An 18167-nucleotide genomic window follows, 5' to 3' on the forward strand; every position below is an offset into this window, starting at 1 on the left:
CAGGCATTTGAATTTTAGACTTCATATTCTTCAGAAAATAAATGGTAACACAAAACCTTTTTATTCTAGCAATTTTCTAAATTTATAAGTATTTGAAATTTGTCCCTATTTTGGGGCTGTATTCCCCTAGTATTGTCTTTGTCCAGGTTTTTTGTGCTGAGATGTTGAGAGCTATGGTGTGAAGTGAGAACTGAATTCACTAAATGATAGCTATTTAAGTGTCAGTATTTCTATCTTTCGTGAAACTGCTGATTTTGCGTAGTGATATGTTGCTCTGACTATACTGCACAGGGTCCTGGGTTCAGAACTTGACAGTGAAATGCATGGTGGTAACACATTTTATTTTAGCAACTTTCCAAAATTATGCAAACAATGTTTAAAATATGGCTCTGTTTTTGGCCTTTTGCCCCCCCCCCCCAAAAAAAAAAAAACTGAAATAGACAAATGCGAGAAGCTGTGCAAGATGCCTATGGCTTACAATACTGTCATTTTATATATATATATATATATATATATATATATATATATATATATATATATATATATATATATATATATATATTTATTTATATATATATATATATTTATATATATATATATATATATATATATATATATATATATTGTGTGGGTGTGGAAGTAAACTTTTATGATGGAAATGATCTGAATTGGGCTGTTGGTTCATCATACATTTTGTTTCATTGCCTACTGGAAAAATGTTCAAACAATAAATTTAAAATGCTAACAAGTGTGCTGTATTATACAAGGAATATAATTTAATAAAGTCAGGAAGGTGTATCAAAGAACACATGTATGTTTCTTGTTTGTGTGCAAGGGGCCAGTGATTTGGAAACAGCCCAAAGGTTATATTTATCCACCACTGACAAGATGCATTTTCTTTGGATGTGGTGTGGTTTCAATGCTGGTTCATTGAATGTGAGTTTCAAGGGCAGAGAAGTTTTAATGCCAAGTCTGTTTTCATTGTGAGACAGTATTGCTTTGTTTAGCAGATGTCTATTAGTGTTTTGTGCATTGTGCTATAAAATGTAAAAATAAAATCCAAATAATCATTGTAGAAGTAAAGCAGTATGCACACATTAGTGTTTATGGTAAATGGGGTGGAATAGCCAGGTAATGGGAGATTGAAATGGCTGCAGGGGGACCCTGGTGCCATATTTTGGTTGTCTGTTCTTCAGTTTGCGTTTCAAAGTTGATATTCCTCAATTCCATTGGAGTGGGTGAGGTTACGTAAGTATGTATGCAAATTTTATGTTAATCAGTGTACAGATTTGTAACTATTTTTCATGGGCCTTGTCCAGATTTTTGATGTTTCCAGGTTGAAAGGTATGTTGTTGGCCCCATATTTCCTTTAAAAAAAGAAAAAGAAAAGGACAGAAAACTGAACCTGTATCAAATTTCTTTAGACAAGAGTACTTTACTGGGTCAGGCTATTGACCCTTCTTGTAAAGTAGTTTCTGTTAAGAGAGAGCAGGATGTCTATGTACACCAACTCCAAGATCACAGTACAGTGGGGAAAAGGGCAAGTTTCCTGATGTTGGCCAACTACTTTCATGCCCTTTTCCCCACTGTAGTGTGATCTTGGAGTTGGTATATATAGTTGGGGGGTTGTGGTGGGCACAATTCCCCACCTTGGTGGGTTTGAAATTGTGCGGTGTGTGGGATAGGGAAATGTTAGCTAACTAGTTAGTTTCCCCGTCTCACACAATTACTGGACTGAGCGTTCGATTAATAGACATTATCTGTTTTGTGTGTGATCATCAGAGGTTCAGTGAACATAACCTTTGATGATTAAACATAGACCCAATTTTCATGTAGGAGAAAGACATTATTCCTTGGCCTGTTCCAAGTTGCATAAAGCTTTTCTTAAAGGCATCTTTCTCCTCAGACCTCCAATAAAGGATCCATCACCTCCCTGAGATCTGACAGTTGTGCTACAAAGCCTAACTCAAAAAGCTTTTGAACCTTCAGCAAAACATGACCTGAAATTTCTTTCATGGAAAACAGTCTTCTTAGTAATTACTTCTGCAAGAAGAATTTCTGAACTCTTGGCCCTTTCATCCAAGACTCCCTACATTGTCTGCCATAAAGACGGACTTTTTTTAAGAACTAACCCTTCCTGTTTACCTATGGTGGCTTCTGAATCTAACATTAACCTATCCGTTCACTTACTGGTCTTAATTTTTCAAATAAAGACGACGACATGCTTCATCTTCTAGATGTACACAGACAGTCACGTTTTTATCCACACAGGACAAAACAATTCCAAAAAAATCAGATCAGCTAGCTATTTGTTTCATTCTCTCCAAAAAGATTGGGTTATCCAGTTTCTAAAGTTAGTGTAGCTTTTCTTGGATCTATTCTCCACAAGACATTTACCTACCTGAACCACCCACAGCTCACTCAACTCGATCCATGGCTACTTCATCTACTTTTTGGTCAAGAAATCTGTTGATGAGATTTGAGAAGCAGCCACATTGTCCAACACACATACCTTTGTTACTCATTACAAATTGGATCTAATGTCCAGAAGTATAACTGGCATTGGCTCAGCAGTACTTTGGAGTATCCTTCCATGAGGGCCACCCAAGGTCAGCGTAGCTGGGGATTCTGTCCCATGTGTTCAGGAAGAATGAAAAGGACAACATCAGATAAGGTTTGTACTCCCCATAACTAGGCATTTGTGTTGTTGTCCATTTTCATTCTTCCTCAGTTTCCCTCCCATCCATCCCTCATCCTTAAATCTTCTGGAAGAACCTGTTGGATTGTTATTGGAATTTATAGTTCTAAGTTTGAGCCCTTTTCTTTCAGCTGTCTCTGTTTCTATCTAGTTATAGGGTCTTTATAGCAACATACTCGATCTGAGGTATTGGGGATGGACAAGGGCATTATGGGTAGAGGGAGGAGCTAGAGAGTTGGATCCAAAGTCTAAAGTATGGGGCCGAGTCGGATCAGAGGGTCGAATTCAAGCTCATCTGCTGAGGAAGAATGAAAATGAAGAACACAGATGCCTAGTTATGTTGAGTACATAACTTATAATTTAGCACAACTGTGCTTCAGGGGATCCTGTAGCTGTCCACCTCCAAGGAATACCCACCTTTATACTCCTTGGTTTTCTATACAGTTTGTATGAGTTACTGTTACAAGGACGTTCCCTAAAGTAAGGTAGTACAGTTGCGTAAGATACTCACTGTAACAATGGATATATTTGACTATAGAGTTCACTTGTAGTAGTAACACTATGTGCTGTCCTTTCCCCTGTTATGGTTGGGGAGTGTTTGAATAAGTGTTCTTAGTAGTAACAAAATAAAAAGAAAACACCAAAACCAGGAGGCAATAAATCCAATCACAAGATGGCAGCTTTAGCGCTTTCACTCACTTTAATTCAACTGAGCTTCTTCAGACTTTACTCAGTCTTTTAAATAGCTTTAGGTGTACTCAGATTAAATACCATTTGGAAAGACTGTCATCCCTGGAAATTACTACATTGATAATACACCCCAAAAAGTAGACATCATAGTCAGGGGTCTGGGAACCCACGTTGATAGTAACTTGACCTTTGACCACCACATGTCTCCTGTGATGAGGAAAAATCATTTTACATTGAACAACTTGCAAGTAAAGGCATGGCATGTAGGTTCAAGGAGGTCATTGTTCCAGTGTCCAGCAATGCACTCTTCAGTTTGTACCTGACCATACACTTGAAACAACTTGAGAGACCACAGAGGTTCCTCACAAAAAGAATACAGAGAGCAAACAAGTCCTATATGGACTATCTCAAAGCCCTACCCCTGTACTTGTTCTCCTACAAATTGCTGCTTGGTGATCTGTGGTTAACCTACAGAACATACTCTGATCCCACACTGATGGATTTGTTGCATATGCACAAAAAAATTGCATCAGAAATACCTGTTCTCTTTACCTAAACCTCATCTGCAACGTAAACAGGACATGTTTAAGGGACAGGTATGTGTCTCAAAGATTACCCCCTGCTCTAGCCCAGGTTTCCCAACCATATTCAAATGCAACTTGGACCATCAGATGGAGAATCACAAATTTACCCCTGGTTTGGCACCCGTGTCCCCTGTGGATGGGCTACCTATGAATACTTGATGTGTATAAGCCTGTCTCATAACTCATAAAACTCCTTTGGGGTATTGACACATTTCAGCAATACTTCGGTAAATTTGGGGTAAACTTGGCTAGGTTTAAAGTGGCTCTTGATCCAGTAGCATAATCACCACCTATGAGCTTGCGTGTACCCCTTAATGAGGAACATTTTAGTCTTGAAAAACTGAAGATTGCATGCCAGTGCTATTTATTCAGTAGACCCCTGTGCCATCTGAGTAATAGCTTTGGTAGTACATGGCCAACGTCAGCCTTTGCAGAAAAGAAAGTTACTCTTGAAATGGCTCTACTCAAAGATGAACTTGTCAGCATTTCACACAGCTATACTGTAAACATATATATCTGTATATAATTATCAGTATTAGTTGTATGTACATTTTGTAAGCATAGCTAGTTATATTCATAAACATGCATATGTAATTGATAACCTTTCAGAAGATATATAGTGGATCGATAGATGTTCGAAGACATTAGTGGTCAAAGTCAGGGATGCCTTAGACATGCACTAGGTAATTCTGAAGAGGAAAAGTAAGTAGGTTGCCTAGTATTATCTTCAACAGAGAAAGAAATGGGCAGATGGGTAAACACTGTAGACAATATCTGCATTTAAGGTATAGTTCCACTTTCATTTCTTTTCAGAAAATTGATAAATTTATCTTTGCCTTACAGTTTATGATGTATTGACTGGTAAGATTGTTAAGAAACTTTCAAACCACGAAGCTTGTGTACGTGATGTGAGCTGGCATCCATATGAAGAAAAAATTGTTAGTAGTTCGGTAAGCAAACTTTATATTTCTGAAGTATGGTAAATGTAAGCTTGTGTAGACATTTCACCAACTTGTAAGAGTCCTAGATAAACAGAAATCTTAACACTGGGCCAAAATATGCAACAGCATGATTAATTTGAAACATGAAGTAGCTGTGTGTTTTATTTGAATTGTCTGTTTCCATTGTTTTCATTCATTTCCAGTATTTTGTGAATGCCTGTCTATGTAATACCACTATCATCTTGAAAGTGAACTTTCTTTTACACATGCTACTTTAATGTGGTCAGAAGTTTGAACTGACATGCAGACCCCCCCCTCTCCATGCACCAAGAAGTGTAACAGACAAGTTAATTCAGACACTTTACAGCTCTGAATCCCTGGTATGTAGTCCAGCATTATTTAAAAAATGTATGTTTTCCAAAACTGTAAGGATGCAATTGAGTGTCTGAGTCTGCATTGACTAAACGGAGCTTTCTGCCACTTGAGTTTGTTCAGTAAGGTGTACGCTATTGACACAATGCCATGTGTGTTGTAATTCTTTTTATAACTGTCTCAGGAGAGTATTGTAGTACTTCCATGTGTTGAGTAAAGGTGAATAATGGGGGTGTTACATAGTAAGAATAAAGGCAGGTATGTTTCATAGAATCCTTGTACTTTTCCCTCTGTGTCATTACCTACAGTGTGTCTACAGGTTTCCACCTGACATGGTGGGCTAACCCGTACATCCCTGGCAGTACACACTGTTTTATAGTGCATACTTTCCTTTTAGTATTAAATGACACCCGAGTCCTAATTCAGTATGTTCTTTGTGAGTATTTGGCATCATCTGGGGCACTCCAAATCAGTTAGCTGTGTACAGTTTCATTCATACCTGACCGTGGGCTTTTTGTGGCTGAAGAGGGTCCACAATGGATCATTTAACTTATCAGTTAATGACATGAGTTAACAATGAAGTCTGTACTGGAGAGAAACATATCAAAGTATTTCATATGTAAAAAGATTTTGCTACTCAAAGTCGTACTTCTTGAAAGTTACCTTATATTGGCAAGGTCTCACAAAAGGCATAAAGCAAGGTGTGTACCAGCTTTCAGACACCATCTTAGGAGCGGGTTATGGTGCACTTTTTCACTTAAAATGTCCTTCCCTTTTGCAAGAGGTTGTAGTACCTTTGGAAAGAAATCAGCTAGATGCCAGAGCCAGGAGGAAATAGGCTAAGCAGCAGGGAAGTTTCCCTTTTCCTGAGATGGAGATGGAGCAGACTCGGCAGTTCGTTTTCACTCATTTTCTGGTTACTTGGTTATTACACTTCAGGGATGTAAATGAGCTATAGACTCCCCTGACGCTCAGTTGGGTTAAAGGTAGAGAAATTAATCCTGGATGGGGCACCAGCCCATCTCAGGATAAACATGTGTTTGCACATGCACACACAACTTACATGCCTACTGCTAGTTTGGATGACTGCCATTTGCTTTTTCTTGACTTTTGTGAAAAATAACATTTGTTTCTGCATCAGCTAAGTATAAATTGCGTAGAAATAATAGTTATTTTTGTTAGCATGGCTATAACGTGATGCATCTGTCTCATTAACAGGAAATACCATAGGTAAAAACTCTAATAAAATTTGTAAGGAGGTCTAACTGTACTTTCAGTATTGACAGTCATTCCTAAAATGAAATATGGTACAACGGTCAAACCAGAGTACAGAGCCTGAGTGAGTCAAAATTATGTTTTCATTTCTACATTGATTAAGTGGAAAAACCTGTAGTATGATGAGACTTTTTTTGGAAAAAAAAAAAAAAGACACTTTATTCAGCTGCTTATATTTTTCTAATTTGTGTTTCTTTCTGCTACTGTTACTTCATCTTGCTTTGCTTTTTCCCACTACTTGCTTGCTACCTGTTCTCTAAAGTGTTCAACTGTGGCTTTTCTGTTGCATTTATTACTGCTTGTTTATAGTCTGTCTAAATTGTTAAGTGTTATTCTAAGCTCTTAGTTTTGGTTTAAGCACTTGAGCTTTAGGTCCACCTCTTAGCTCTCCCTGGCCTTTTTCCCCTCAGATTATGACAAATATGGATGGACAGTTTCCTATAGTTTCTCCTCCCAGTCTGGTTGATAAGGGCATCCTGAGACAGTGTAGCAACTGCCTCTTGTACACAGACAACCATCTACTACCATCACGTAGGAACACAATCTGTGAGAGATGCAGTTACATTAGGAACCTAGAGTACAAGCTCTCTCCCCCTCCAGCCAGTATATGTGGCAATGAAAAGGTTGTCAGTACAATCACTACATCTCAAACACCACCCACACCTGCATATGCGGAGGTCGTCCACATAAATATACCCAAAGGAGACCTCCGAGGCAAAAACACACGCAATCTCCACAGCCCTGCATACCACATACCATGCATAATCCACACATCTGTGCCTCACAACCACTAAAGATTCACCATAAACCCAACATATTAGTCATAGGAGACTCCATTGTGAGACACAGATGTGCTTCTCACCAGGTTGGATAAGGAGAAAGTCATGGTCAGTTGTCTGTCAGGTGCCAGAATCTGCCATATCACACACACACTCAGGACTCTCAACAACAGGTGCTGTTATGACTCTGTCATAGTCCATGTTGGCATGAATGACTTGAGACGTACCTCTCTGGACTGTATGAAGAGATACATGATTGAGCTCGCTGATTGTGTCCCAGGCAGGTATGTCCCTAGCCTTAAGCAGCATTCTGCCGTCATCCAGAATGATACCCCAATACAAATGGAAAATGATTGATTTTAACAACTGGCTTAGATGTTCTGTGTGTTTCATTGTTGCAGTCATCACCTGTGAGTTATCCCTGCTGTGGTAGCCCTCAGCCAGCCCGAATACCAGAGTTAGTGTTTTTCTGCGTCAGCTGCTGTCACTTGTAGATTGACGTCAGGTCGGCAGTGCTGTAAAGCAAGGCAGCCGACGCCATTACACCAGTCTTTCTTGCCGTGGCGCTCATAGCAGAAGCAGTTCACAAGTGTGCTGGTCGGTCATTACCAGAGCTCGAATTACAGCTGAAAACGTCTAAAGCTAATTACCTCGTTGAGGATCTTTTTTTCTTTCACAAACCGATGTCTGAAAAAGTTAACAATTGTCTCGCCTGTGGAAAGCAGATCCTACACTGAGACTTCCATTCATACTGTGTCACTTGTTTAGGCCCAGACCACGACATCCCCCATTGCCGGTTCTGTGCCCTCTTTAATGCGAGAACCATCTGTCGTAGAGCTCTTATTGTAGACAGGTATTTTTGTCTTCCGTCTTCACATTCCGAAATGGCATCAGTCAGCCAACAATCCATAGACATTCCTTTAAAAACACAGAGATAAAGATAGAGACAGACCACACGAGGCTAAGCCTTCCGATGATGCTACCACTAAGCAGGTTGTCAGTTCACCGGAATTCAGTGAGGCACTTTTGCAGCCCCTGATGCCCAATACGATATCTGCACAGGCCTCTACTGAGACCCTTTCAGAGTCCTGTATGCCACAGAAGTCTTCTTTGTCCTGCGAGCCTTTGGTTGTCTCTGCCTCGGTTAGGTCCAGAGCAATGACGCAGGCACCGGCTTCCAAGGAGGCCTTTTGCACTATCAATTCTAGAAAAAAAAAAAACACGTCTTCTCATCCGACTACCATTTCTATCACACCGATGGATACCTCTCGCCACCATATTACTCCTGCTCCACCACCCCAAGCCCAAATGCTTAAGATGGCAGAGGATCTTATTTCACTTATCAGGGGTAGTTAGGCCATAACTTCTAAAAGGAAAAGACACTCTTCTCCTGAAATAATGACATAGCAGGATTCTGAGGAATCTGATTATTCAGATTTTGAAGAGGAATAACAACCTCTGACTGCTTATGAGGATTCAGATGTAGAGGAATCCATTCCTTCTGCCTCCCCACCAGAAGATCTTTCCTTTGGGGAAACACTTCACACCTTCAGGGAACATTTCCACTGGAAATCTCAGGACTTCCGTCAGGCTAAGAAAAGACTGAGAGTTTCTAGACCTGCTCCAGCACAGACCCCTGCCCATCCCCCCTATCTTAGAAGTGGTGGATGATGTTTTCCATGAATCCAGCTTAACCCCTAACACTCTCCCACCAGCTCCCAGTAAACCTGACAGGTATTTAAAGAGTACCGGATTCTCACAAATACTTGTACAGAAATCCTGCTGCAGACATGGAGGTCATTACACAGGGACCTAAAGGAGCAAAGGCTAGCTCTGCAAAGAATCCTATTCCTTCTGACAAGGATTCCAGATCTCTGGACAGATGGGGTAAAAAAGTATACCCCACTGCAGCTTAGCTATCAGAGCACTCAACTGTCAGTTCCGTATGTTAAAATATCAACAGCACACTTTGGAACTATTAAAGCAGTAGATTTTTACCTTTCCTGACTGTGCCAATTCAAAAGAATTAGCAGATTTACTGCACTCTACTTGTCAAGTGGCCAGACACTCGTTGCACTGTGGATATAATGCCCTAGAAGCCTCAAGCAGGGCAACAGTGTCTGGATCTGTCATTAGGAGACATGCATGGTTGAAGGAACAGCCTCTTCCTGATCATGTCAAGTCTAAATTAATTGATGCACCCTTGGATAAGGACTGTTTGTTTGGAGTAAAAGCAGAAGAGGTGCTTAACAATATGGAAGACAAAGCAAAAGCTATGCAAACAGTAAAAGATTTCTTTCAGGTTCAACCTCCTAGGTTCAGAAGAAAATTTCCCTCTAAGCACTTTTCCTTTCCTGCACCTAGCAGACGGCAAGGTAAGCCCCGTACCCACAGGGACAGACCGGCCAGGCCCCTATCCCAGGGACAGCAGAGAACCAAACAGTGGACCACTTCTGCCGCAAAGGCAGGGAGTTCTAAGCCATCCTTCTATGGCAAAAACTCTCAGTGACTCCTTCTTCCCGCTCTGCCCTCCTTCCTCTCGCCAAAAGCTAAGAGGAAGGCTCTCCCTCTGCAAAGAAAATTGTCTCTCTTTAACCAATGACCAATGGGTCTTAAGATAATTTTTCAGGGATACAAATTCTCTTTCAGCGGACTCCCAAGTCCAAGAAGGTACCCAGACTTGCCTCCAAGTCACTGGGCACAGGCATTGAAACAAATCCAAACTCTCATATCCCAGAGGGCAGTAGAAACTTTGCCCAGAGATCAAACAGGCAAAGGCTTTTATTCCAGACCATTACTTGTCCCCAGAAAAGAGGTCACTTGGGACCCCATCCTGGATCTATCCATTCTGAACACCTCCCTGGTGGTCTCCAAATTCAAAATGCTAACTTTGCAGCAGCTGCTGCCTATGCTGACAAATAAATGCCTGGTTATTGACCCTAGACCTAAAAGATGCCTACCTCCACATGCCCATAAGGGAATCCTGCAGGAAATTCCTGCGCTTGAGAGCAGGCTGACTACCCTTTGGCTTATCTACTGCTACCAGGGTATTCGCCAAATGGTTAGCCCTGGCCATCGCATTTTGCAGACAGAGAATTGTACAGATTTACCCTTATCTGGATGACTGCATCATTCAGGCAGAGTGCAAAGAAAAGCTGCTCCAGGACCTCCTCTTTGTCAGAACCCTCCTAATTTCCATAGGGTTCACCATCAATGAGAAGAAGTCAAAGCAAACACCCTCCAGGAGGATCATTTTCTTGGCAGCACTGCTAGACACAGCATCCCAAATGGCCTTCCTATCCTCAGAAAAGCAGACCTTCCTGCCTCTCTACTTTACACAGCTGGCTTCCAGAAGTCACCTCATGGCGAGAAAGTTCCTGCAAGCCTTGGGGTACATGGCATCTTGCATCCTTCTAATTCCTCTGGCCAGGCTTCACATGAGAAATTTTCAGTGGTATCTAAAGAACCTTTGTTGTCAGCGCACTCAGCCTCTAGAGACCTCTGCCCCTCTGATCCCCTGTTTAAGGGACAAGTTTCTCTGGTGAGCAGGGGCCTCTGCCAAGAACAAGGGTCTTCCCTTCATGCTCCGCCCTACCGGGCAGACCATCACCACCGACGCCTCAGACATTGCTTGAGGCGCTCACCTAGCAGGCAGGTGCATCCAAGGTCTTTGGGATGCCCAGCACCTTCCCTTACATATCAACCAGAAGGAAATGATGGCAGTACAAAAGGCTCCGACATCTTTCAAACCCCATCTCAAGCCAGGGGTTCTCCTTATCAAAACAGACAACACCACAGTAATGTGGTACATCAACAAATGGGGAGGGACCCAATCTTACCCTCTGTGCAGGCTAGCCATGAACCTTTGTCTGACAGCCTCCTCCATGGGATTACACCTAATAGCCCAATACCTATCAGGGATCAACAACACCCTGGTAGACCACTTAAGCAGAAACTTACTGGACCCCCACGAATGGCAGCTCGACAGAAAAATCTTCTTGCAAGTCACTCAGGTGTGGGGAACTCCGGAGGTGGATCTCTTTGCTTCGCGCCTCAACCACCAGCTAAAAAAAGTCTGTACCAGGGAGTATCACCACCTATTGTGGAAGGTGGATGCCTTGACCTTCCCCTGGAACTCCCTCTTTGTATATGCATTCCCTCCTCTGCCTCTTATTCCCAAGGTACTGATCAAGATAAGGGAGGAGAGACCAAAGGCCATCCTCATTGCTCTAGACTGGCCCAGACAGCATTGGTACCCCTTACTGTGCAGCCTGACATCACAGCCTCGCAGGCAGCTTCCCCTGACCTCAGACCTCTTGACTCAGGTGGGGGGGGGGGATGCTGCACCCAGACTTGCAGACTCTCAAACTGTCAGCATGGCTAATACTCTAAAGGTAAACAAGGGGCCCCTGTTAAGCAAATTATCACAGAGGCTAGAAGGCCCAGCACCAGAAAATCTCACGCAGGGAAATGGAAAAGATTCTGTTCCTGGAGCCAGTCCAGAGGGGCAGTTCATCACAACCTTCCATCTCTCTTATCCTGTACTATCTAGTGGAGTTGCTCAATAGTGGCCTGTCCTTCTCTTCTATTAAAATCCACACCTCAGCCATTTCAGCCCACTTCGATACAGACCAGCCCTTGTTCTCACATTCTTTGATTCAACAATTTCTCAGAGGGGCTTCTAATATCAGACCTCCCAGAAGGCCACCCATGCCACCCTGGGACCTGAATTATGTTTTGGAAAAACTAATCTTACCACCCTTTGAACCTGATGCTGAAATATCTCTCTTGGAAGACTGATTTCCTACTACCTATCACCTCAGCCAGAAGGGTTCCAGAACTTCAGGCACTGATGGCCATTGAGCCCTTCATCATTTTCTATACAGACAGGGTCTCCCTGAGGACTAGTCCCTCCTTTATGCCCAAGGTGGTATCTAATGTGACTCTCAACCAGGCCATAAATCTACCCACGTTCTTCCTTAACCCTCAAAACAAGGGGGAAAGAATTCTGCACTCACTAGAAGTGCACAGACAGCTCAGATACTACCTGGACCGTACTAAACCCTTCAGGAAAACAAACTGACTTCTTGTCAGCTTTGCTCCAGGGGCAGAGGGGAAGCCCATTTCCAAACAAACCATTTCCAAATGGATATCACACTGTACCCATTTCTGCTACAGATTACATGGGAAACCACCCCCTAAGTCTATTCGTACCCATTTCACTAGGGCAGCTATCACTTCCACAGCATTCCTCAGAGGAGTTCCCACCAGAGACATCTTGGAAGCTGCCACCTGGACCTCTGTCCATACTTTATAAAGCATTACCACCTACCTCTTTTCTCTAAGGCTAGGGCAGGGTTTGCCTCTGTAGTTCTGCAGGGCATGCTTACCCATGCCAAGGTCTCTAATCCTTCCTCCCCTCTCCTCAACTTTGGGAATTCTCTCACAGTTGATGACTGTAACAGTGAAACACGAAGAACATAGTACAGTTACGTACACTTACCATAAATGTAGATGTTCAAGTGTATTCACTGTTGCAGTCCTGGGTCCCCCCTCCCCCTTATATCCTCTTTCCTTAGGGAGACATAAGCTTCTTATGGTGGCTTTTAGCCACTGGGACCACTTTAGTATATTTCCTTGGGCCTCTGACTGGTTAGGGCAAGAAAAAGTGATGTAATGGTGTCAGCTGCCTTGCTTTATAGCACTGACAATGTAACGTCAATCTACAAGCGACAGCAGCTGAAGCAGAAAAACATTGACTCTGGTATTCGGACCGGCCGAGGGCTACCACAGCAGGGATAACCCACAGGTGATGACTCCATCAATGAATACACTTGAACATCTACATTTATGGTAAGTGTACACAACTGTACTTTTCTGGTGTCATTCCAGGGGGATCCAGTACCTGACAGCCTGGGAAGATATGAGCAACAGACCACAATGCTTTGCCAGAGATGGCCTGCATCTGTCTCACCTAGGCTTCTGGCAAAGGCTCTTGCCTCCCCTATAGTGCCTTTTTTAGGAAAATTGAAAAGGTTAAAACTATCAACATAAAAATTTCAACAAAACACAAATTAAAGGTAATGCTGCTAAATGCTAGGAGTCTAAACATGAAACTTCACTCATTGCAAACATTCCTACCCCTGGAGAATGCTGGCATCTCTGCAGTCATGGAGATCTGGTTCAAGGTTGTGGGGAGCACCCCAGCCTTACCTGGTTGCTCATCTTATTATACATTCAGACCCCAAACCATGGGCATTAAAGCCAAAGGAGGTGGAGTTTCACTATTCATTAAAGACATACACACATCCAGGCTGGTCAAACAGTATGGTGCACAGGAGACACTCCAGGTGCAGTTAACCAGTGACAAGACCCCTATTGAAATCATAGCTAGCTACCGGCCCCCAAATCTGACTCAGGATGGCCAGTCCGCCTATTTAGACCTGTTAGAATTTATCAAGACTCAACCCTTTACCTAATCCTGGGTGACTTTAACTTCCCAAACATAGACTGGAAGAACTACTCATGCCAGAACACTAATGTCCAGACATTCCTTGATTTTTTCGATGCAAATGCCTTGGAACAGCTTGTCGATACTCCCACAAGGGGTGATAATATCTTGGACTTGGTATTAACCAACATCATGAGTAAACACTGCAACATCCCTATAGTATCATCTTCCGTGGTAAGATCCAACCACAAAGTGGTCACTTTCGAGTTCACCATCTTCCCCAACCTCCCTCTAGCTAGGATCAGACATAAAAACTTCTCCAAAGCTGATTACAGCCTCCTAAGGGATGGTATAAACAGCTTGACAGCCCCCTCCCCCTTTGTAGGAACTGGCACCAATATCCAAAACTACACCAAAGAACTATATAAGCATTTATATAGATGCATGGAGTCAGGAATACTCAACAGGAGTAAGTCATCCTCCAGAAGGAAGTGTAAACCTGTCTGGTGGACATCTGCAATAAATAAACTTTCTAACAAAAAGAAAAAATTGCTGTCCAAGACCAAGAAGGAGAAGGTGCCCAATTGGAAGCAATGTCTCCTTAGCCTGAGCAAGCAAATAAGAGCACTAGAGAAATCCTCCAAAGCAAACTTCGAGTCCAAATTGGCCACATCTACTAGAGACAATAAAAAGGCTTTCTTCACATATGTCCGTAACCTCAAAGGAAGCACTCGGATCTGTTCAGAACTGGTGGTCAAGGACACCACATATACAAATTCCATAGAAATAGCAAACTTGCTGGCTGACAGATTCAGAGAAAACTTTACCCCTCTGTCCCCCCATCAGTAAATCAGGACATCCCCAGTACCTGCCCCCTTCCCCTTATATCTATGAAACAGGTCATCACTGCTCTCTCAAAGGCAAAAAATACAGCCACCTTGGGACCCAAAAACATCCCAGGCTGCATCCTATGTGAACTCAGGCAGGAACTTGATGTACCATTAGGCATCCTATTCAACCAAAGCTTGAGTACTGGCTTCATCCCAGCTGAGTGGGGAACATCCACTGTCATCCCTTTACACAAAGGTGGAGCCTCTACCGATCCGGGAAATTATAGACCCATCAGCCCTAACTAGACTGATCTGCAAGGCCGTGGAACACATTATCACAGACCTCATTAACAAGGACATTGGTAAACTCCAAACATTTGATCCCACACAGTTTGGCTACATCAAGGGGAGGTCATGTCTGCTAAATTTAGTCGACTTCTTTGAGACAGTCACCAAAGCCATGGACAAGGGGAAGGCAGTGCACACCACCTACCTTGACCTGGCCAAAGCCTTTGACACTATTCCCCACTCTGGTGTAATAGATAAATTCTCTCAACTAGGCGTCAGTCCATATGTTGCCAGATGGGTAGTAAACTGGCTCACTGATAGAACTCATGTAATCAAGATAGGGGAAGCCCCTTCAAGCAGTAGACCGTAACAAACGGCATACCCCAGGGTTCAGTCTTGGGGCTTCGGTTATTTGGGATATACTTTTCTGAGGTGCAGGCCGAAACCAGTGGGCTATGGCTGACCAAGTTTGCAGATGACTAAGCTGGGTGCTGTCATAAATTCCCCTAGTGATGTGGACTTACTCCAAGAGGGTCTCACTCAGACAAATGACTGGTGCTAGAAACATGGCTTCAAGCTGAATGCCAAAAAATGCATCATCATCTCCTTTGGGAAGAGTGACATCCCCACAAATTATGCCATTAATAACAAAGTCCTAAGCACTCAATCAGTCGTGAGGGATTTGCGCAACCAGGTTGATAGACTGACTTTTGACCACCATGTTGCTTCCATGGTACGGAAAGCCTTCTTACATGGCCTACCTCATAAGTAAGGGTATCTCATCCAGGGACAAGGAGATCATAACATCCCTGTATTTGTTCCTTATAAGGCCCATTATTGAGTACAACGCATCTTTCGGCATGTACGTCGCAAAGCACATGCAGCAGCTGGAGAGACCACAGAGGTTCCTCACCAGGAGAATCCAGGGCCTCAAACATCTGTCGTACACAAAAGGGCTAAAAGCCCTATACCTCTACTCAGTTTCATACAGACTCCTCAGAGGTGACCTCTGTCTGGCATACAAGGGAATCATGGACCCCACCTTGATGGGACTGCTGCATATCCGCAAGTCAAGCTCCACTCGAGTAACCCGTATCCGCAGCCTCAACCTGGTCTGTGACATCAAGACTTGGCGGGACAGATTTGTGTCCCAGAGACTCCCTTATCTATGGAATCGACTCCCTCTCCATGTCAAGCAGAGTACCTCTTTCCACCTTTTTAAGCCCAACGTGGTTAGCTGGATGGGGAAACAGAAAATATACCCCTGGGATTCCACCCATGTCCCTGCTGGACAGGAGCATTGTGTGCTGATTTGTCTAAACATGGGCTATTTGGCTAGGCTTATAAGGGCCTCAGGGCCTATAGCCTAGTAACCTCCTATGATCCTAAGTTTCAAAGGGGCGTTAACATCATTAATGAGTTCACTATACATAAGTATTATATGGGGTAATCATTTGCAAAGTCAGGACCCTCTAGAGTGAGTCCTGAAGTGAAGCACAGAGACTGAATACCTGAAAGAAGAGACTTGCTGATACTAAGTCTGAGATGCCTTATAAGTTTGGGGGTGTGTGGGGATGACAATATTTCAGTAGGGAACCTAGATATGGTCTCATTTAAAATTTACTGCTCCCCATGAAGGAACATTTCATACAAAAAATGTATTATGTCCAAAACAAATACACTATAAATATTTGGGGTTTCTCTAACTTCTCTTATGAAGCCAAGCTTAAAAATGTCTGATCTGATCTCTTTTCCGTCCATCTCAACTTGTATTTTATTGGATCCGGTAAAATCTGAGGTCAGTGTCTCAGAATCTACAGCTCTAAATCACTACCTCCACTCCTATAATGTCCTGTTGAGGTAAAAAATCCTTGGCTGCTGTTTGCCGCTTCCAGGGTCAGATGCATGCTAATGAAGCTCCATTAGATAAGTGCTTTTGCCTTATATTCTGCCTTCTGAATTCTAATTGTTTTAGTGATTACTTATAGTTCTCTTTGTTTTGGGACAGTTTTTCTCTGTGTCTGCAGCAATTTGTGAGCCTACTGAGAGTGTTTGAATTTTTGTGTGAGGTAGCTCAGCTTGCTGACATTTTCTGATGGGAGTCCGGTCTTACCCTTGTGCTTCTTTTCTTGTTGCTGCTGCTGTTATTACTAAAAAGAAAAAAAACAAAAAAATAGTCATCTATACTATATATTTTAGGTAACGTTTTCTGAGAGATGTCATTGATATTCTTCTACTGTTTCTTTTTTTCATTGTTATGCAATGTCTAAATGAAAACTTCAGCCAAGCTAGAACTTCCACTGAGTGACCTCTCAAACCGCTTGTATCACAGGCACATGTATCAATCCTTATGAATGAACAGTGTTTCAGCTATATGGTGATTCTGAATGCCCATGACTTATTTCTTTTAGAGTGTTTGACTAAGCATAAGAAACACAGGGTTGTTTATACCCAGTTGATGTCCATTACCATTAGGGTGACTGCAAAATACCTCAATTAACAAACTAAGAGTGAGAAGGTTACACAGAAAAAAAAACAGTCAGTAAAAACTAAATGAAAACTCCAGTCTGAAATTGTCCATTGAAACAACTTAAAAAGAAACAAGTCATGGGCATTCAGAATTGCCATATAGCTGAAACATCTGATGTTCATAAGGATTATTTGGATATATATCCCATGTGCCTCTGATACAAGAGGTTTGAGAGGTCACTCAGTGAAGTTTTAGCTTGGCTGGAGTTTTCATTTAGTTTTTGCTGTCTGTTTTTTCTGTGTGACCTTCTCACTCTGTTTTAGATTGTTATGCAGTATGGAAAAAGGCTTTGGGCTTTAAAAAAGTACTTTGGGTCTGGGCACAGGTTTAACCACCCCTCGCCCCAAGAGTCTCATGACCATTGTGTGTACTGTGTCAGAGTGGCACACCTAGACAACGTTTGTCAGGACCTCTGTAGCCTTTGGAGCCATGAGTCTGGCTGACCTTAAGGCAAAATTAGTTCTTAAGGGGATGTTTCCCAACACTTTTGCCTCTGCCCAAGCTACCTTGTCTCCTTCTCCCTCTAAAAAGTCTGTAAACAGGAACAAAACGAAAGACAAGAACAGAGAAAGAGATAAGAAACAAAGGCAAGAAGAAAGAATAAGGGAAAAGAGAAATGTAAGAAAAAGAGAGTGGTAATGAAATTGCCTACTTCCCCTGTTGAGGATCAGTCAGATCTGAATGTCCCAAGGCCATTGACTCCTTTGGCTTGCAACTTGGATCCAGAAT

General features: G+C 42.5%; 1 protein-coding gene across 1 annotated transcript in view; it reads left to right on the top strand.

The window, feature by feature from the left end:
- The window catches only part of DCAF11 (DDB1 and CUL4 associated factor 11), a gene marked incomplete in the record, with an annotated part of 1824350 nt that overhangs the window by 1691299 nt on the left and 114884 nt on the right, over positions 1 to 18167 (top strand). The window contains 1 exon segment of the mRNA XM_044057850.1: positions 4816 to 4922. Coding sequence (XP_043913785.1) covers positions 4816 to 4922 — 107 coding nt within the window.

This window comes from Protopterus annectens, chromosome 16.part0, assembly GCF_019279795.1.
Source record: "Protopterus annectens isolate FY-2018-M chromosome 16.part0, PAN1.0, whole genome shotgun sequence".
NCBI classification, from domain to species: Eukaryota; Metazoa; Chordata; order Ceratodontiformes; family Protopteridae; genus Protopterus; species Protopterus annectens.